Source organism: Carcharhinus amblyrhynchos, unplaced genomic scaffold (assembly GCF_965287045.1).
Source record: "Carcharhinus amblyrhynchos unplaced genomic scaffold, sCarAmb.v2.hapA chromosome_1390, whole genome shotgun sequence".
Taxonomy (NCBI): Eukaryota; Metazoa; Chordata; class Chondrichthyes; order Carcharhiniformes; family Carcharhinidae; genus Carcharhinus; species Carcharhinus amblyrhynchos.
In genome coordinates, this window is record NW_027651130.1 from 1 (window position 1) to 22463 (window position 22463).

Sequence of the window (22463 nt, forward strand, 5' to 3'; positions counted from 1 at the left end):
CTTGACGACTCAGAGCCTCTCGGCATCTCAGGGACGTCCTTCACACCCGTTCCTGAAAATGACAACAACCCCCGGGAGGAGGGAGACGCGATGGCCAACACAGGAAGATCCCGACACTGACACACACACACACGCACTGACACACACACGCACACACTGACACACACACACACACGCACACACTGATACACACACGCACACACTGACACACACACACACACGCACACACTGACACACACACACACACGCACACACTGATACACACACGCACACACTGACACACACACACACACGCACACACTGATACACACACGCACACACTGACACACACACCCGCACACACTGACACACACACACACACGCACACACTGACACACACACGCACACACTGACACACGCATGCACACACTGACACACACACTGACACACACACGCACACACTCGCACACACTGACACACACACGCACACACTGACACACACATGCACACACTGACACACACACACAGGCACATCCACACACTGACATACACACACACTGACACACACACGCACACACTCGCACACACTGACACACACACGCACACACTGACACACACATGCACACACTGACACACACACACAGGCACATCCACACACTGACATACACACACACTGACACACACACACACACACACACTGACACACACACACACACACACACACTGACACACACACACAGACACGCACACACTGACACACACACACACACACACTGACACACACACACACAGACACGCACACACTGACACACACACACACACTGACACACACACACACACACACACTGACACACACACACACTGACACACACACACTGACACACACACACAAACACACACAGACACACTGACACACACACACACTGACACACACACAGACACACTGACACACACACACACTGACACACACACAGACACACTGACACACACACACACTGACACACACACAGACACACTGACACACACACACACTGACACACACACAGACACACTGACACACACACACACACACTGACACACACACACACGCACACACACACACCCGCACACACTGACACACACACACATACACAAGCACATACTGACACACATTCATTCATTTACACACACACACACACATCCACGCAGACACTCACATGTGCACATTCACAGGTGCACATGCACACACACGCAGACACACGTGCACACACTCATGGGTGCACATACACACTCACACGCACACACACGCACATTCTCTCACACACACACATGCACGCACAGACGCACGCACACAGATGCACGCATACACAGACATGTACATATAGACACACACACACACACACACATATGTACACACAGATCCGTACACACACACACACACACACACACAGAGCAATGTGGTTGACATTTAACTGCCCCCCTCCTCTGAACTGGGTCAAGTGAGACACTCAGTTCAGGGGGGCAATTAGGGATGGGCAAAAAATGTGGGGCTTTGCCCAGTGACCACCCCCCCACTCACCCTGTGAGAGAATAAACTTGAAAAATATAAAATGGCTGTGGGGTTTGTGGTTATACTGACTTGACGGGGGTTTAACCTGAGAAAGTGGGCACCTCTGACAGTGCGGCACTCCCCCAGCGCTGCGGGGAATCAGTCTGGGGTGGATTCTCACTGTAAATAATCGGGGAGGGGGGTCCAGGAGGACATTTGCCCTCCCCCCGCCCTTTCAGTCACCGGATGCCACCCCTGCACCACCCCCCCCCCCCCACCCCCACCCCCTTACCTCTGGGGGTGGCAGTAGCGACAGACTGGCACCAGGTCCATGACCGAGATGGAGACAAACTCTCGGGCATCGTCAATCACACTCAGGATGGCATCGAGATCAGTGGTACGGCCATACGGGCAAAGAGCGGGCGGAGCACTCTGTATGGGGGGGGGGGAGAAACGGGGGAGAGAGAAAGGGGGGGGGTGGAGACAGAGGGGGGAGTGACAGAGAGGGGGAGCGAGACAGGGGGGCGGGGACAGGGGGGGGGAGACAGAGACGGGGGACAGAGAGGGGGGAGACGGGGGGGGGGACAGAGGGGGGGGGACAGAGAGGGGGGAGACAGACGGGGGGCGAGACAGAGGGGGGGACAGAGAGGGGGGAGACGGGGGGGGACAGAGGGGGGGGGACAGAGAGGGGGGTACAGAGAGGGGGGAGACAGACGGGGGGCGAGACAGAGGGGGGGGGACAGAGAGGGGGGACAGAGAGGGGGGAGACGGGGGGGGGACAGAGGGGGGGGACAGAGGGGGGGGACAGAGAGGGGGGAGACAGACGGGGGGCGAGACAGAGGAGGGGGGACAGAGGGGGGGGTCGGGGACAGAGAGGGGGGAGACAGAGAGGGGGGAGAGGGGGGGACGGGGGGGGGGACAGAGAGGGGGAGCGAGACAGAGGGGGGGGGACAGGGGGGGGGGACAGAGAGGGGGGAGACAGAGAGGGGGGGCGAGACAGAGGGGGGTAGACGGGGGGGGGAGATGGGGGGAGACGGGGGGGGAGAGACAGAGGGGTGGAGAGACAGAGAAGCGGAACAGAGAGGGGGGAGAGACAGAGAGTCAGGGAGACGGTGGGGGGAGAGACAGAGATGGGGGGAGACAGAGAGGGAGAGGGGGTGAGAGAGAGAGGGGAAGACAGAGAGAGAGAGAGAGAGACAGAGAGGAGAGAGGAGAGAGGGAGAGAGACAGACAGACAGAAAGAGAAAGGAGGGGGGGTTAGAGAGTGGAGAGAGAGAAAAAGAGGGGAGGCAGAGAGAGAGGGGGGAGGCAGGGTGCAGACAGGGAGCGAGGGGGGACAGAGCGAGAGAAAAAGGGGGGAGGGAAAAGCAGCGAGAGAGAGAGAGAGGGGGGGAGTGAGGAGGAGATAGAGAAGAGAGGAGAGGAGACAGAGAGAGTCCAGGACATGTCAAGTTCCAGAAATGTTAGCGGCCGTAAACCCAACACCTTGTGAGATACTTGTTTTTTGTGCTAACTAACTCTGAAGAAGGGAGTGTGTCTATGGGATATTGCCTGAAACTGGAACAACAGAGATAGCTAGCTGTTAGGAGTTACACTTTGTCATGTCTTAAGTATTTTAATCGGCAAAAGTTACGCTAATTCTTTTTGTTTTGTTCCAACTGCGTTCTTAAATAAAGTTTATTTTGATGAAATCCTCCCAGAGGGTCACTGGAATCATACCCTGGAGTGAAACAAAGGCATATGGAGCACTGGCCTTTATCCATCGGGGTGTAGAGGCAGAGAGGGTGTGATGGAGTTGTGTAGGGCTTTGGTGAGACCACAGCTGGAGCACTGTGTGCAGTTCTGGTCTCCACATTATAGGAAGGATGTGATTGCACTGGAAGGGGGGGGGCGGAGGGGATTCACCGGGATGCTGCCTGGGGTGGACTATTTAAGTTACAAAGAGAGGTTGGGTAAGACTTGGGTTGTTTTCTCTGGAGCAGAGAAGACTGAGGGGGTAACCTGATCGAGGGGCACAAGATTATGAGGGGCACGGACAGGATGCAACTGTTCCCCTTATCTGAAGGGTTAGTTACGACGGGACACAGGTTAAAAGTGAGGGGTGGGAGGTTTGTGGGGGGAATGTGAGGAAAATCTTTTTTTACTCAGAGGGTCGTGAGGGTCTGGAATCCAAAGATGTGTAGGTTAGGTGGATTGGCCATGCTAAATTGTCCCTTAGTGTCCAAAGATGTGTAGGTTAGGTGGATTGGCCATGCTAAATTGTCCCTTAGTGTCCAAAGATGTGTAGGTTAGGGTGGATTGGCCATGCTAAATTGCCCCTTAGTGTCCAAAGATGTGTAGGTTAGGGTGGATTGGCCATGCTAAATTGCCCCTTAGTGTCCAAAGATGTGCAGGTTAGGTGGATTGGCCATGCTAAATTGCCCCTTAGTGTCCAAAGATGTGCGGGTTAGGTGGATTGGCCATGCTAAATTATCCCTAGTGTCCAAAGATGTGCAGGTTAGGTGGATTGGCCATGCTAAATTGCCCCTTAGTGTCCAAAGATGTGTAGGTTAGGGTGGATTGGCCATGCTAAATTGCCCCTTAGTGTCCAAAGATGTGTAGGTTAGGGTGGATTGGCCATGCTAAATTGCCCCTTAGTGTCCAAAGATGTGCAGTTAGGTGGATTGGCCATGCTAAATTGCCCCTTAGTGTCCAAAGATGTGCGGGTTAGGTGGATTGGCCATGCTAAATTATCCCTAGTGTCCAAAGATGTGCGGGTTAGGGTGGATTGGCCATGCTAAATTGCCCCTTAGTGTCCAAAGATGTGCAGTTAGGTGGATTGGCCATGCTAAATTGCCCCTTAATGTCCAAAGATGTGCAGTTAGGTGGATTGGCCATGCTAAATTATCCCTAGTGTCCAAAGATGTGCAGGTTAGGGTGGATTGGCCGTGTTAAATGTGTGGACTTACAGAAGAGGGCCTGGATACGATTCTCTGGCAGGGGGCCGGTGCAGGCTCGATGGACCGAATGGCCTCCTTCTGCAGCGTAGGGATTCCACCATCCTTCGGAGTACGTCAAACGCCTCCTTCACCACCCCGTCTACCAGCGACGCCTCTTTCGAGGGATTCTGGACCTGCACTCCTCGGTCCCTCTGTTCAACCGCCACCACCCCCCTCCCCCCTCCACCCACCCCCCCCACCACCACCACCACCCCCCTGACGGACGTGACACGGTGGTTGACAAGGGGGGGTAGGGAGTTACTCACCGACAGGTAAACCTCTGCCTCGATCCCGTTCAGCCTGAGCCTGAGCGGGCGTTCCTTGCTGGACAGGGCGTTGTACTCGCTGGGCCACCGCCTGGGGAGGGTCGCCCCCTCCGCCCCCAGTCGCCAGTACGTCCCGAAGACCCTCTCCACATCCCGGGCCAGGCAGCTGCAGTTAGTCAGCGTCACCCCCAGCTCCTTCACCTAAAGGCAAACAGAGAGGATGGAGTCGGGGTTGATCGACTGTGAGGGGCGTCACAGCTGGGTCTGATCCCGCCCTCCCGGTGTCCGGAGGGGTGCGTTTTCCGGCAGGGTATCACTGGTTGGTGACTGCCTGATTCTGCCCCTTTTGCCACTCCCAGTACCACCACCCCCTCCCCCACCCCACCAATCCCTCCGGCTCATGGGCGGGGGACACCCCAACATTCTTTTATGGAGTGTGTGGGCGGGCGAGGGTCACTGGGCAGTTATTGTCCACCCCCTAGATGCCCCCTTGAACTGAGCGTCTCACTCGGCCCGTTTCAGAGGGGGAGCAGTGAAGAGTTGACCAAATTTCTGTCTGAGTGTGAGTGTGCGTTGAGTGTGAGTGTGTGAGAGTGTGAATGTGTGTGTGTGTGTGAGTGTGAGTATAAATGTGAATGTGTGAGTGTGAGGGTGTGTGTGAGTGAGTGCGAGTGTGTGTGAGTGTGAGAGTGTGAATGTGTGAGTGTGTGAGTGTGTGAGTGTGTGTGAGTGCGAGTGTGTGTGAGTGTGAGAGTGTGAATGTGTGAGTGTGTGCGTGAGTGTGAGTGTGTGTGAGTGTGTGTGAGTGCGAATGTGTGAGTGTGTGTGTGAGTGTGTGTGTGAGTGTGAGTGAGTGCGAGTGTGTGTGAGTGCGAGTGTGTGCGAGTGTGTGTGTGAGTGCGAGAGTGTGAATGTGTGTGTGTGTGAGTGTGTGTGTGAGTGTGAGTGTGAGTGCGAGTGTGTGCGAGTGTGAGTGTGTGTGAGTGTGAGAGTGTGAATGTGTGAGTGTGTGTGTGTGAATGAGTGTGACTGAGTGTGTGTGTGTGAGTGTATGAATGTGTGTGTGTGAGTGTATGAATGTGAATGTGTGAGTGTGAGAGTGTGAATGTGTGAGTGAGTGTGAGAGTGTGAATGTGTGAGTGTGAGTGTGTGTGTGAGTGAGTGTGTGTAATATGTGTGTGTGTGTGAGCGTGAGAGTGAGTGTGAATGTGTGTGTGAGAGTGTGAATGTGTGAGTGAGTGTGAGAGTGTGAATGTGAGTGTGAGTGTGTGTGTGTGTAATATGCGTGTGTGTGAGTGTGAGAGTGAGTGTGAATGTGAGTGTGAGTGTGAGAGTGTGAATGTGTGAGTGTGAGTGTGTGTGTGAGTGTGTGTGTGTAATATGTGTGTGTGTGAGCGTGAGAGTGAGTGTGAATGTGTGTGTGAGTGTGAGAGTGTGAATGTGTGAGTGAGTGTGAGAGTGTGAATGTGTGAGTGAGTGTGAGAGTGTGAATGTGTGAGTGAGTGTGAGAGTGTGAATGTGTGAGCGTGAGTGTGTGTGTGTGTAATATGTGTGTGTGTGAGTGTGAGAGTGTGAATGTGTGAGTGAGTGTGAGAGTGTGAATGTGTGAGTGAGTGTGAGAGTGTGAATGTGTGAGCGTGAGTGTGTGTGTGTAATATGTGTGTGTGTGAGTGTGAGAGTGAGTGTGAATGTGTGAGTGAGTGTGAGAGTGTGAATGTGTGAGTGTGTGTGTGTGTGTGTGTAATATGTGTGTGTGTGAGTGTGAGTGTGAGAGTGAGTGTGAGTGTGAGAGTGTGAATGTGTGAGTGTGAGTGTGTGCGTATGTGTGTGCATGTGTGAGAGTGTGTGTGAGGGGTGGGGTTCTGGAGTCACAGGTAGGCCAGACCTGTTAAGGACGGCAGATTTCCCTCCCTAAACAACATTGGTGAACCACGGCGATTGATGATAACTGACACTATTTCCCCATGACCGAAACCGGCTTTATAATCCCAGATTTTTATTAATCAAATTTAAATTCCACCAGGCGCCATGGTGAGATTTGAACCCACGTCCCACTGGAGCATCTGCCTGGGGAAGGAGGGGGGGGGTGGTTGGCTCTCTGCATTACTAGCCCACTGATGTTACCCATCTCCCCTTAAAGTGGGGGAAGGAACATCATGAGGTTCTGCGTGGTGAGGCCACCCTCTCGATCTAAGGTATCCCACTCTCCCTCTCGAGAGGGAATCGCTGGCTCTCACGGCTTCATCTATGTCTCAGAGAAAGCACCATCCAGATAGCAGAGATACCAAAGAAGAAAGAAGTTCCAGACAGAAGAATCAACAGAGAAACCCTGAATATTCCAGAAGACAAAACCTGGTTGTAATATGGAAAGGACCCGGGTTCGAATCCCGCTACGGCAGATGGTGGAATTTGAATTCAATTAAAAATATCTGGGATTAAGAATCTTTTGATGACCAATTGTTGGAAAAACCCATCCGGTTCCCTTTAGGGAAGGAAATCTGCCGTCCTTACCCCGGTCTGGCCTACATGTGACTCCAGAGCCACAGCAATGTGGTTGACTCTCAACTGCCCCTCCAAGGGGCAACTGGGCAATAAATACTGGACCAGCCAGGGGTGCCACGGACAATGAGAACAGGATAAAGGTTTTGGACAGCAGTGAGTTTTACTCCCATTAGCCACCACCCCCCCTTGCTTGTTGCCAGTTACCTGGGTCAGCGAGCGCCAGTCCATGTTGGCACTGCCTACGTAAACATGCCTTCCATCCACCACCCAGAGTTTGGTGTGAACGATGCCACCCGTCAAGTTCGTCAACCACACACGTCTCACCTCGGCACCTGCCCAAGGAAGGCCCACAAATTGGATTAGAGTCACCCCCTTGTTGCGTCGGGTAAGCGTTAGAATTTATAATATTGTGGGATGTTAGACGCAGAAAGCATTGCATGATCCCGTTAAAAGGTTTGCCTATGGCTTGGAGATTTATAAAATACAAGTACACAGAGAACCCAGACTGAAACATTTATACAGTGCGGCCAAGCAGCAGTGTTACCAAGACAGCAGGCTTTTGAATTTAGCCAATCAATTTGAATCAGATACCAAGAACCTATTCAATTTGAATCTGATGGTTTTGACAACCTCGGACCAATCCTATTGTGGGAAATATTGGTATGTCGTTGTCATGGGTACAAAAGTAAGGGGCCAGTGGGACAAAGAGGAGACAGCAACTGTCACCTGCCAGAGCCAATCCTATTGTGGGAAATATTACCATAGAAAATTACAGCTCAGAAACAGGCCTTTTGGCCACTCTTGTCTGTGCTGACCCATTTTTTGCCTAGTCCCACTGACCCTGCACTTGAACCATATCCCTCCACACCCCTCTCATCCATCATCAACCCGTCTAACTTTTTCTTAAACGTTAAAAGTGACCCCACATTTAGCCGGTAGCTCATTCCACACTCCCACCACTCTCTGCGTGAAAAGCCCCCCCCCACCCCCCGATATTCCCTTTAAACTTTTCCCCTTAACCCATGCCCTCTGGGTTTTTTTTCCTCCCCTAGCCTCAGTGGAAAAAGCCTGCTTGCAGTCACTCTATCTATACCAATCTCATCTTATACACCTCTATCAAATCTCCCCCTCATTCTTCTACACTCCAGGGAATAACCTATTCAATCTCTCTCTGTAACTCAGCTTCTCAAGTCAAATATTGATATGTCATCACAGGTATAAAAGACAGGAGACATGAAACAAAGAGGAGAGCAACTGCTACCTGCCAGAACTCTCTTTCTCTCTCTCTTTCTCTCTCTCTCTCTCTCTCTCTCGAGAGGGAATCGCTGGCTCTCATAGCTTCATCTATGTCTCAGAGAAAACACCACCCAGATAGCAAAGATACCAAAGAAGAAAGAAGTTCCAGACAGAAGAATCAACAGAGAAACTCAGAATATTCCAGTAGACAAAACCTGGTTGTAATATAGAGAGTGACTAAATTCTATTTTGTGAATGAGTGGGACTTGTATTTATCGGAGCAGCGTACCATTAGAATCTTGTTTTATTCAGGAGTAGTTAATAGTTAGAAGGGGTTTATTTGGTTTGTTAAGAGTTTGCTCTCTGCTGGTTAGATAAATAAATGGTTAGCTGTTGATTTGGGAGCAAGTGTTTATTTTGCATTTAACCACTAGGAGTCACTGAAGAGCAGGTCACACCACATCACACACACTTTTTACAGATTATAGGGCCAGGTACTCCTCTTTGGGAGTTAGTTCTCAAAAGGAATGGCGGTGGGGGTGGAATCCATCTCTGCTTTATAACACCCTGCCCCACACCATGGGCTAGTCCAACTGACATCCGGCAAACAGGAGATTTCACATCTTCACGCCAAGGGAAGGGAGAGGAAGCTGGGAGGACAGGAGCGCAGCTGCAGCCTGGGCTGGGCAACTGCACTGCCACCAGTGGTTGGGAGGGCGTAACTGCAGCGTGACGGTTTACACCAAGAAATTGGCATCCCAAACGCGCACAATATTGGAGAGCGGGAAACGAGAGAAAATAGAGAGAGCCTATGAGGATTTTCGAGTTTTGGGGACAAGAAATGAGAAAGTGTTTCGGGTGCGAGAATTAATAACTTCAAACAAAAAGAACTGGGAGTTAAAATGGCCAGAAATGTTTCGGAAACCCTAGTTGATTTGATTTGCAAAAGTTTGATTAACAACAAGGAACTAAACGGAACATTCCCAATCAGAAACACAGGGAGGATATTCCTCTGGCCGTCTGCATCAAGAGGACAAAGTAGAAAGGCTTGAGAGCTTCAAGTTTTTAGGTGTCCAGATCACCAACTGGTCCCCCCCCACGCTGACACTATAGTTAAGAAAGCCCCACCAACGCCTCTACTTTCTCAGGAGACTAAGGAAATTTGGCATGTCCGCTACGACTCTCACCAACTTTTTACAGATGCCCCATAGAAAGCATCCTTTCTGGGTTGTATCACAGCTCGGTCTGGGCTCCTGCTCTGCCCAAGACCGCAAGGAACTACAAAAGGGTGGTGAATGTAGCCCAGTCCCATCACACAAACCAGCCTCCCATCCATTGACTCTGTCTACACTTCCCGCTGTCTCGGGGAAAAGCAGCCGGCATAATCAAGGACCCCCCCCCCCCCCCCACGCTGTTCTTGAGTACGTGGCCTCAGACTTTTGTATCCTTTTCCCGACGGAAGAAGGTGGAAGAGAGAATGTCCGGGGTGTGTGTGGGGGGGGGGTCCTCGATTAAGCTGGCTGCTTAATCGAGGGGAAGTGTAGACGGAGTCAATGGACGGGAGGTTTCAAGAAGAAATTAGGTATCGCTCTTGGGGGGGGGGGCTAAAGGGATTGAGGGATATTGGGGGGGGGGGGGATCAGGATATGGAGCTCGATGATCAGCCATGATCAAAATGAATGGGGGAGCAGGGCTGAAGGGCTGAATGGCCTCCTCCTGCCGCTACTTTGGACGTCAAAAATCCAGCAGATGGCTGATGCCCCCCTGGGTCGAATAGGCCGCCGATATTCACACCAGTTAATATTGAGGTTAAGGGTTAGAACATAGAACATAGAACATTACAGCGCAGAACAGGCCCTTCGGCCCACGATGTTGCGCCGACCAGTTAAAAAACAATGACCCTCTAACCTAAACCAATCCCTTTTTGTCCATAAACCTATCCACGGATCTCTTAAATGCCCCCAAACTAGGCGCATTTACAACCGCAGCAGGCAGGGCATTCCAATCCCTCACCACCCTCTGGGTAAAGAACCTACCCCTGACATCAGTCCTATAACTACCCCCCCCTTAATTTAAAGCCATGCCCCCTCGTGCTAGCATTCTCCATCCGAGGAAAAAGGCTATCACTATCCACCCTGTCTAAACCTCTAATCATCTTATATGTTTCAATAAGATCCCCTCTTAGCCGCCTTCTTTCCAGCGAAAACAACCCCAAATCCCTCAGCCTCTCCTCATAGGACCTCCCCTCCATACCAGGCAACATCCTGGTAAACCTCCTCTGCACCCTCTCCAAAGCCTCCACATCCTTCCTATAATGTGGGGACCAGAACTGCACACAGTACTCCAAGTGTGGCCGCACCAGAGTCTTGTACAGTTGCAACATAACGCTGCAACTCCTAAATTCAATCCCCCTACCAATAAACGCCAAGACACCGTACGCCTTCTTAACAACCTTATCTACTTGATTCCCAACTTTCAGGGATCTATGTACACATACACCTAGATCCCTCTGCTCATCCACACTATTCAAAGTCCTCCCGTTAGCCCTATACTCGACACATCTGTTATTCCTACCAAAGTGAATTACCTCACACTTCTCCGCATTAAACTCCATCCGCCACCTCTCGGCCCAGTTCTGCAACCTGTCCAAGTCTCCCTGCAAACTATGACACCCTTCCTCACAATCTACCACACCTCCGACTTTGGTGTCATCAGCAAATTTACTAATCCACCCAACTATACCCTCATCCAGATCATTAATAAAAATCACAAACAGCAGTGGCCCCAACACAGATCCCTGAGGCACACCACTCGTAACCGAACTCCATGATGAATATTTACCATCAACCACCACCCTCTGTCTCCTATCCGCTAGCCAATTCCTGATCCAATTCCCCAGATCACCCCCAATCCCATACATCTGCATTTGGGGTGGTTAAAGAGTGAGGGGGTGATATCAATCCCGTCCCCTCCCACCCCCCCCAGCCTCTCACACTCACCGTTTCTCCCCAGCTCATTCACGTCGCCCTCCGACTGCTGGGGGCTGTTCACGGCAATCTTCAGGCTGACCCCTCGCGACCGCAGCTCCGACAGACGTTTAAACACCTCCTCGCCCTGCGCACAGAGCGGGGAAAAGGCAACATCAGACTGGGCCTCCGGGATCCAGGGGAGACGCCCCTATCGGCGCCTCCCGTGGCAGCGCTCCTGGATAAAAGAGCTGCTGAGTCTCAAAGAAGGTGCCACCGAATCCGTACAGCGCAGAAGGAGGCCATTTGGCCCATCCAGCCTGCACTGACCACAATCCCATTCTGACCCTGTTAAAGTAACCTCATTCTTACTGTTAAATCCCTAACACCAGGGGCATTTTAGCATGGCCAATCCACCTAACCTACACATCTTTGGACACTGAGGGGCAATTTAGCATGGCCAATCCACCTAATCTACACATCTTTGGACACTAAGGGGCATTTTAGCATGGCCAATCCACCTAACCTACACATCTTTGGATACTAAGGGACAATTTAGCATGGCCAATCCACCTAATCTACACATCTTTGGACACTAAGGGACAATTTAGCATGGCCAATCCACCTAACCTACACATCTTTGGACACTAAGGGGCAATTTAGCATGGCCAATCCACCTAACCTACACATCTTTGGATACTAAGGGACAATTTAGCATGGCCAATCCACCTAATCTACACATCTTTGGATACTAAGGGACAATTTAGCATGGCCAATCCACCTAATCTACACATCTTTGGACACTAAGGGGCAATTTAGCATGGCCAATCCACCTAACCTACAAAACTTTGGACGCTAAGGGACAATTTCGCATGGCCAATCCACCTAACCTGCACATCTTTGGATACTAAGGGACAATTTAGCATGGCCAATCCCCCTAATCTACACATCTTTGGACACTAAGGGGCAATTTAGCATGGCCAATCCACCTAACCTGCACATCTTTGGATACTAAGGGGCAATTTAGCAGGGCCAATCCACCTAACCTGCACATCTTTGGACACTAAGGGACAATTTAGCATGGCCAATCCACCTAACCTGCACATCTTTGGACACTAAGGGACAATTTAGCATGGCCAATCCCCCTAATCTACACATCTTTGGACACTAAGGGGCAATTTAGCAGGGCCAATCCACCTAACCTGCACATCTTTGGACACTAAGGGACAATTTAGCATGGCCAATCCACCTAACCTGCACATCTTTGGACACTAAGGGACAATTTAGCATGGCCAATCCCCCTAATCTACACATCTTTGGACACTAAGGGGCAATTTAGCATGGCCAATCCACCTAACCTGCACATCTTTGGATACTAAGGGGCAATTTAGCATGGCCAATCCCCCTAATCTACACATCTTTGGACACTAAGGGGCAATTTAGCATGGCCAATCCACCTAACCTGCACATCTTTGGACACTAAGGGGCAATTTAGCGTGGCCAATCCACCCTAACCTACACATCTTTGGACACTAAGGGGCAATTTAGCACGGCCAATCCACTTAACCTACACATCTTTGGACACTAAGGGGCAATTTAGCATGGCCAATCCACTTAACCTACACATCTTTGGACACTAAGGGGCAATTTAGCATGGCCAATCCACCTAACCTGCACATCTTTGGACACTAAGGGGCAATTTAGCATGGCTAATCCACCTAACCTGCACATCTTTGGACACTAAGGGGCAATTTAGCATGGCCAATCCACTTAACCTACACATCTTTGGACACTAAGGGGCAATTTAGCATGGCCAATCCACCCTAACCTGCACATCTTTGGACACTAAGGGGCAATTTAGCACGGCCAATCCACTTAACCTACACATCTTTGGACACTAAGGGGCAATTTAGCATGGCCAATCCACCCTAACCTACACATCTTTGGACACTAAGGGGCAATTTAGCATGGCCAATCCACCCTAACCTACACATCTTTGGACACTAAGGGGCAATTTAGCATGGCCAATCCACCCTAACCTACACATCTTTGGACACTAAGGGGCAATTTAGCACGGCCAATCCACTTAACCTACACATCTTTGGACACTAAGGGGCAATTTAGCATGGCCAATCCACCTAATCTACACATCTTTGGACACTAAGGGGCAATTTAGCATGGCCAATCCACTTAACCTACACATCTTTGGACACTAAGGGACAATTTAGCATGGCCAATCCCCTAATCTACTCATCTTTGGACACTAAGGGACAATTTAGCATGGCCAATCCACCTAACCTGCACATCTTTGGACACTAAGGGGCAATTTAGCATGGCCAATCCACCTAACCTACACATCTTTGGACACTAAGGGGCAATTTAGCATGGCCAATCCACTTAACCTGCACATCTTTGGACACTAAGGGACAATTTAGCATGGCCAATCCCCCTAATCTACTCATCTTTGGACACTAAGGGACAATTTAGCATGGCCAATCCCCCTAATCTACTCATCTTTGGACACTAAGGGGCAATTTAGCATGGCCAATCCACCTAACCCGCACATCTTTGGACACTAAGGGGCAATTTAGCATGGCCAATCCACTAATCTACACATCTTTGGACTGTTGGAGGACACCGGAGCACCTGGAGGAAACCCATGCAGACATGGGGAGAACATGCAGACTCCGCACAGACAGTGACCCAAGCTGGGAATCGAACCCGGGTCCCTGGCACTGTGAGGCAGCAGTGCTGTGCACTGTTTCGCCCGACTGCCCCCTTTATGGTTGCTACCATAAGCAGGCGAACCCCACGGTGAACCCTGTACGCGACTGCAGTGGTGCAGGGTCACTCAGAGAGCAATTGCTAGATGGAGTTTTTGAGTCACGGCTTGCTGCCCTGTTATTTATTTTACCATTTTACGGGGAGTGGGCGTTGCTGGCAAGGATTACTAATCCCGGGGGCGTTCTCGCCTGGCAACGCGCTCCCAGCATACATAATGAGGCGTAAGTTCGTTTATTAGTTACGAGTAGGCTGACATCAACACTGTAATGAAGTTACTGTGAAAATCCCCCTAATTGGCACAGACACGCAGACACGGGGAGAAGGTGCAGACTCCACACAGACCCGAGCCGGGGATCGAACCCGGGTCCCTGGCGCTGTGAGGCAGTAGTGCTAACCCACCGTGCCCACCCCAGCCTGGTATGTGACAGATGTACAGGGGACTGGGGTGGTCAGGGTAAGGGCATGATGGAGAAATGCGTCAAGGGAAGTGTGCGCGACACAGGCTGGGCCTGGGAGCCGGGCCCCCCCCCACGCCTGGGACTGGGAGCCGGGCCCCTCACCCCTGGGACTGGGAGCCGGGCCCCTCACCCCTGGGACTGGGAGCCGGGCCCCTCACCCCTGGGCCTGGGAGCTGGGCCCCTCACCCCTGGGCCTGGGAGCCGGGCCCCCTCACCCCTGGGCCTGGGAGCCGGGCCCCTCACCCCTGGGCCTGGGAGCCGGGCCCCTCACCCCTGGGACTGGGAGCCGGGCCCCCCCCACGCCTGGGCCTGGGAGCCGGGCCCCTCACCCCTGGGCCTGGGAGCTGGGCCCCTCACCCCTGGGACAGGGAGCCGGGCCCCTCACCCCTGGGCCTGGGAGCCGGGCCCCCCCATGCCTGGGCCTGGGAGCTGGGCCCCTCACCCCTGGGCCTGGGAGCCAGGCCCCTCACCCCTGGGCCTGGGAGCCGGGCTCCTCACCCCTGGGACAGGGAGCCAGGCCCCTCACCCCTGGGCCTGGGAGCCGGGCCCCTCACCCCTGGGCCTGGGAGCCGGGCCCCTCACCCCTGGGCCTGGGAGCCGGGCCCCCCCATGCCTGGGACTGGGAGCCGGGCCCCTCACCCCTGGGCCTGGGAGCCGGGCTCCCCCCCCCGCTGCGCGGAGGTTCCTCACCTCAGCAGCCGTTGGGTCTGGGTGGGCCAGATCTGGGCCCCGCAGTGTGAAGTAATAAGCTGCGATCCGCACTGATTCCTTGGCCTCCTGAAGCAGGTCACGCCAGGCCTGGTAGATGGGCAAATGTTGAGGGACACCTTTCCGATACGGCAGATCCACCGGGATGCTCTCCACCAGAGTCAGTCTGTAACCCAAAAACAGTTAAACTCACCAACAATCCCCTCCAAATACCCAAAATCAACACTCACCTCAACCCTCCCTATCTCTGCAACCTCCTCCAGCCCCTACACCCCCTCCCTATCTCTGCACCCTCCTCCAGCCCCTACACCTCCTCCCTATCTCTGCACCCTCCTCCAGCCCCTACACCCCCCTCCCTATCTCTCTAACCCCCTCCAGCCCCCTACACCCCCTCCCTATCTCTGTAACCCCCTCCAGCCCCCTACACCCCCTCCCTATCTCTGTAACCTCCTCCAGCCCCCTACACCCCCTCCCTATCTCTGTAACCCCCTCCAGCCCCTACACCCTCTCCCTATCTCTGTAACCCCCTCCAGCCCCTACACCCCCTCCCTATCTCTGTAACCCCCTCCAGCCCCTACACCCCCTCCCTATCTCTGTAACCCCCTCCAGCCCCCCCACCACCCCCTCCCTATCTCTGTAACCTCCTCCAGCCCCATACACCCCCACACCCCTTCCCTATCTCTACACCCTCCTCCAGCCCCCTACAGCCCCTCCCTATCTCTGTAACCCCCTCCAGTCCCCTACACCCCCTCCCTATCTCTGTAATCCCCTCCAGCCCCCCTACACCCCCTCCCTATCTCTGTAACCTCGTCCAGCCCCCTACACCTCCTCCCTATCTCTGTAACCTCCTCCAGCCCCTACACCCCCTCCCTATCTCTGTAACCTCCTCCAGCCCCTACACCCCCTCCCTATCTCTGTAACCTCCTCCAGCCCCCGACACCCCCTCCCTATCTCTGCACCCTCCTCCAGCCCCTACACCCCCCTCCCTATCTCTGTAACCCCCTCTAGCCCCCTACACCCCCTCCCTATCTCTGTAACCCCCTCCAGTCCCCTACACCCCCTCCCTATCTCTGTAACCCCCTCCAGCCCCCTACACCCCCTCCCTATCTCTGTAACCTCCTCCAGCCCCCCTACACCCCCTCCCTATCTCTGTAACCCCCTCTAGCCCCCTACACCCCCTCCCTATCTCTGTAACCCCCTCCAGTCCCCTACACCCCCTCCCTATCTCTGTAACCCCCTCCAGTCCCCTACACCCCCGCCCTATCTCTGTAATCCCCTCCAGCCCCCCTACACCCCCTCCCTATCTCTGTAACCCCCTCCAGCCCCTACACCCCCTCCCTATCTCTGTAACCCCCTCCAGCCCCTACACCCCCTCCCTATCTCTGTAACCCCCTCCAGCCCCTACACCCCCTCCCTATCTCTGTAACCTCCTCCAGCCCCCTACACTCCCTCCCTATCTCTGTAACCCCCTCCAGCCCCCTACACCCCCTCCCTATCTCTGTAACCTCCTCCAGCCCCCTACACCCCCTCCCTATCTCTGTAACCCCTTCCAGCCCCCTACACCCTCTCCCTATCTCTGTAACCCCCTCCAGCCCCTACACCCCCTCCCTATCTCTGTAACCCCCTCCAGCCCCCTACACCCCCTCCCTATCTCTGTAACCCCCTCCAGCCCCCTACACCCCCTCCCTATCTCTGCACCCTCCTCCAGCCCCTACACCCCCCTCCCTATCTCTGTAACCTCCTCCAGCCCCCTACACCCCCTCCCTATCTCTGTAACCCCCTCTAGCCCCCTACACCCCCTCCCTATCTCTGTAACCCCCTCCAGTCCCCTACACCCCCTCCCTATCTCTGTAACCCCCTCCAGCCCCCTACACCCCCCTCCCTATCTCTGTAACCTCCTCCAGCCCCCCTACACCCCCTCCCTATCTCTGTAACCCCCTCTAGCCCCCTACACCCCCTCCCTATCTCTGTAACCTCCTCCAGTCCCTACACCCCCTCCCTATCTCTGTAACCCCCTCCAGCCCCCTACACCCCCTCCCTATCTCTGTAACCTCCTCCAGCCCCTACACCCCCTCCCTATCTCTGTAACCCCCTCCAGTCCCTACACCTCCTCCCTATCTCTGTAACCTCCTCCAGCCCCTACACCCCCTCCCTATCTCTGTAACCTCCTCCAGCCCCCGACACCCCCTCCCTATCTCTGCACCCTCCTCCAGCCCCTACACCCCCCTCCCTATCTCTGTAACCTCCTCCAGCCCCCTACACCCCCTCCCTATCTCTGTAACCCCCTCTAGCCCCCTACACCCCCTCCCTATCTCTGTAACCCCCTCTAGCCCCCTACACCCCCTCCCTATCTCTGTAACCCCCTCCAGCCCCCTACACCCCCCTCCCTATCTCTGTAACCTCCTCCAGCCCCTACACACCCCTCCCTATCTCTGTAACCTCCTCCAGCCCCCTACACCTCCTCCCTATCTCTGTAACCTCCCTACACCCCCTCCCTATCTCTGTAACCCCCTCCAGCCTCGACTCTCCTCTCTGCCCCATGACCCCCGCCACCCCCCACCCCCACCCTATCCCCCAAAACCCCCCACCTACCCCCAACTCCCACCCACCCTCCACACCCCCTCCCCCCCCACCCTCCCCCCCCCCCAACCTCCCCCCCCCCCAACCCAATGCCTACTTGCAGTGGTCCTGACAGGGCTCCGGTCGCCACGGTAACAGGCTGTAAATCCAGTCCATCCTCAGCAGGCCGACGGGCGCCCAGAGGGACGCGGGCAGAATGGCCTCCCCGAGGAAATAGCATCCCCCCAGAGCCAGGAGCAGGACGAGGAGGAGGAGGGGGCAGAGCAGAGTGCGGCGGGAGAGCTTCCCCTGGACTCGGCCGGCCTGGGGGGGGGGGTGGGGAGAGTGGGGGGAGGAGAGAGAGACTCGTAAATCAGGCAGAACCCGGAAACATCCTCCCAAACGCGAAGCCACCCCCGGTCGAACAGCCAGCGCGGGCTCACCGCCTCCAGGACGGCAACCGGCGAGGGGGTGGGGGTTGGAGTCCGGGCTCTCCGGCAGAGTGGGGACGGTCAGTCACCACCCCCACCCTATCCCCCAAACACCCCCCACCGCCCCCCCCCCCACCCCCCCCGTACCCCCAACTCCCATCTTCCCCTCGTCATCCAGTGGGCACTTCCACTGTGGGAGGCATCGCAGGAGCATCCAAATCCCGTAAACCATCCCAGCCTGGGGTCAAGGAGAAAATATTTAAACCCCCCGTACCCCCCCCCCAACCCCCCGCACCCCCCCCCCCCACCCACTTCACGTCCTTGTTAATCCTGGCCACTCGTGGGGGGAGGGGGGAGGTCAAGGGTCGAGAGTGAAGGGTCATGGGTGAGGGGTCACCGGCGAGGGGGGTGTGGACAAGGCGGGGGTGCATGGATGAGGGGTCAAGAGGAGAAGGTATAACCTGGGATCTACCCGGTCTCCCACTCTGTCCCTGCACCAGATCCCAACACCAAGGCTGCAAATCTCCAACAAGTTCAAAGAGGCTGACATTAACACTGCAATGAAGTCACTGGGAAAAATCCCTAGTCGCCCACACTCCTGTTCGGGTTCGAGAATTTAGCCCCCTAACCCAGCACGTCTCTCGGACTGTGGGAGGGAACCGGAGCACCCGGAGGGAAACCCACGCAGACACGGGGAGAATGTGCAGGCTCCGCACAGACAGTGACCCGAGGCCGGGAACCGAACCCAGATCTCTGTGAGGGCGCTGTGAGGTAATATTGCTAACCACTGTGCCACCCATGCCACCGTGTACTCTATGAATGGTATGCTTTGTCTGTATAGCGCACAAGGATCGATACTTTTCACTGTAGACCTGTGACAATAATAAATCACATCAAATATTAAGTTGATCTTTCTCTGCACCCTCGCTGTGACTGTAACACTACATTCTGCACCCTCTCCTTTCCTTCTCTATGAATGGTATGCTTTGTCTGTATAGTGCGCAAGAAATAATACTTTTCACTGTATCCCAATACACGTGACAATAATAAATCAAATCAAATATTAAGCTGATCTTTCTCTACACCGTCGCTGTGACTGTAACACTACATTCCGCATCCTCTCCTTCCCTTCTCCCCTATGTACTCTATGAACGGTATGCTTTGTCTGTATAGCGCACAAAAAAACAATACTTTTCACCACATACCTGTGACAATAATAAATCAAATTGAGTCCCCATCTCAGCAATGGGACAATTACTTTCTCAAAGGGCTTTCTTCCGCTTACTGGCTTAACTGGGCCAATGTCCACGTTCGCCCCCGAATAACCAAGGCCAAGTTGGGCTCATGGCGTCTCCGGGGAGAGGCTCCCTGCTTTGGGATTCCCGGCACGCGGATCATTAGAACGTCAGGGACAGCCCCAGAAAACTATCAAAAAAAACCCCCAATGGAATGTTGCCCTTCATATCCGGAAGGCTGGAACATAAGAAATAGGAGCAGGAGTAGGCCTTCGAGCCTGCCCCGCCATTCAATAAGATCATGGCTGATCTGAAGTGGATCAGTTCCACTTTCCCGCTTTCTCCCCTGTCTATCAGAAACCTATCCACCCGTGACTTCAATATATTCAGCGAGGCAGCCCCCACCACTTCAACGGGCAGAGAATTCCAGAGATTCACCACCCTTTGAGTGAAGAGGTTCCTCCTCAACTCCGATCTAAACTCCTCCCTCCCGTTAGAATATGCTGGAGTAGAGACGGGGTGGGAGTTAGGCTTCAGCTGCACCTAGGCCCGGGTTAGGCCGCACGTGCAGTTACAGCGAGCAGCTCTGGGCCTCAGGGAGGATACGCGTGACAACGGCAACTCAAAACATGGCGAGGAAAGAACAGGACTGGGGACGGCACCTTGCTGGATCTCGTTGCCAGGGTTTTCGGGAATTCCCTGTGTGTCAGCCATTTCTGCGGCTCCTCCGGAATTTTCTCCCTCAGTTTCTGAAGGCTGGCGATGGCTGGTCTGAGGTCGCCCTTATAGGGACAGGGAGGGAGGGAGAGAGAGAGAAGGAATAGCGTCAACCGCAAGGTCCATTCATCTGGCACCGTTAGTACAACCCAAGCCGCAGTTCAGGAACGTTATTAGGGAAGGCCAAGGGGGAGGCCAAGTCAAACTGGTCCCATCGAGGGAGCGTCTTGCAGGAGGAGGGTGTGAGGGTGAAAGAGGGAGGGAGGGAGGGAGGGAGAGAGGAGGAGAGGTTTAGGGAGGAAATTCCAGAGCTTCAAGCCCCCCCACCAACCCCCACACCCTCTCCAGGGCAGCTGAAGGCATGGCGGCCAATGGAGGAGCGATGGGAATCGGGGGGTGCTCTAATGTCTGGAATTGGAGGAGTGCAGGGATCTCGGAGGGAGGGGGTTACAGAGATAGGGAGGGGGTGTAGGGGGCTGGAGGGGGTTACAGAGATAGGGAGGGGGTGTAGGGGGCTGGAGGGGGTTACAGAGATAGGGAGGGGGGTGCAGTGGGGGCTGGAGGAGGTTACAGAGATAGGGAGGGAGTGTAGGGGTCTCAGAGGGGGTTACAGAGATAGGGAGGGGGTGTAGGGGGCTGGAGGGGGTTACAGAGATAGGGAGGGGGTGTAGGGGGGGCTGGAGGGGGTTACAGAGATAGGGGGGGGTGTAGGGGGGGCTGGAGGGGGTTACAGAGATACGGAGGGGGTGTAGGGGCTGGAGGAGGTTACAGAGATAGGGAGGGGGTGTAGGGGCTGGAGGAGGTTACAGAGATAGGGAGGTGGTGTAGGGGGGGCTGGAGGGGGTTACAGAGATAGGGAGGGGGTGTAGGGGCTGGAGGGGGTTACAGAGATAGGGAGGGGGTGTAGGGGCTGGAGGGGGTTACAGAGATAGGGAGGGGGTGTAGGGGGCTGGAGGGGGTTACAGAGATAGGGAGGGGGTTGTAGGGGGGCTGGAGGGGGTTACAGAGATAGGGAGGGGGTGTAGGGGGCTGGAGGGGGTTACAGAGATAGGGAGGGGGTGTAGGGGGGGGCTGGAGGGGGTTACAGAGATAGGGAGGGGGTGTAGGGGGGCTGGCGGAGGTTACAGAGATAGGGAGGGGGTGTAGGGGGGGCTGGAGGGGGTTACAGAGATAGGGAGGGGGTGTAGGGGGGGGGCTGGAGGGGGTTACAGAGATAGGGAGGGGGTGTAGGGGGGGCTGGAGGGGGTTACAGAGATAGGGAGGGGGGTGTAGTAATGCTAACCTTGACAACAGGAAGGGGTGTGACACTCCTGGGAGTTTCCTTGACCTCAGTCTCCTCCTCCTCCTCCTCGTCCTCCTCCTCGTCCTCCTCCTGTTTCACCTCTCTGTGCGGAGGGAGTTTTGCTGACACTTTGTGCAGTTTGACCTGCACAGGTCTGACTGCGATCTGTGGACCAAGAGTAGATCAGAGACACGGATTCCTCGCACTTCCCATTCCCAGTGCCTCCCACCCCCCCACTCCCCCCTGTGTTCACCGGCATCAGAAAGTCTCACGCGGGGCAGGAGACAACCACTCGGCCCATCGAATCCCCCCCCTGCTATCCCACCCGTTCCCTACGCGTGGATTCGATCGGAGATCGAGAAAAACGTGCATTTCTGTAGCGCCGCTCACATCCTCAGGTTGTCCCAGAGCGGTTCGCAGTGGCTGAGACATTTTGTGAAGGGCGGCGATTGGTCCAATGTCACAGACACGGCAGCAAGTTGATACAGAGCAAGATCCCACGTACAGCAATACAAGCACCCCCACCCCACCACCACACGAGTGGCCGTAGAATCTTTTGCCCCCACCTCGAGAGGGCAGACGGACCCTCTGTTTAATATCTCATCCTGAAAAACAGCAGCTCCGACAGCGCGCCGCTCCCTCAGCACTGACCCTCTGACAGTGCGCCGCTCCCTCAGCACTGACCCTCTGACAGTGCGGCGCTCCCTCAGCACTGACCCTCTGACAGTGCCTCACTCCCTCAGCACTGACCCTCTGACAGTGCGGCGCTCCCTCAGCACTGACCCTCTGACAGTGCGGCGCTCCCTCAGCACTGACCCTCTGACAGTGCGGCGC

At 54.7% G+C, this 22463-nt stretch overlaps 1 protein-coding gene across 1 annotated transcript; it reads right to left on the bottom strand.

The window, feature by feature from the left end:
* Window positions 1-1799: 1799 nt before the first annotated feature.
* On the bottom strand, window positions 1800-21794 carry LOC145340756 (5'-3' exonuclease PLD4-like; the record flags this gene model as incomplete). Its single annotated transcript, XM_080185216.1, has 8 exons — window positions 1800-1939; window positions 4752-4952; window positions 7458-7585; window positions 11489-11603; window positions 15388-15571; window positions 18083-18288; window positions 20293-20412; window positions 21630-21794. Coding segments are annotated over 8 exons (1259 nt in total), but the record flags the coding sequence as incomplete, so codon positions are not given.
* Window positions 21795-22463: the final 669 nt, after the last annotated feature.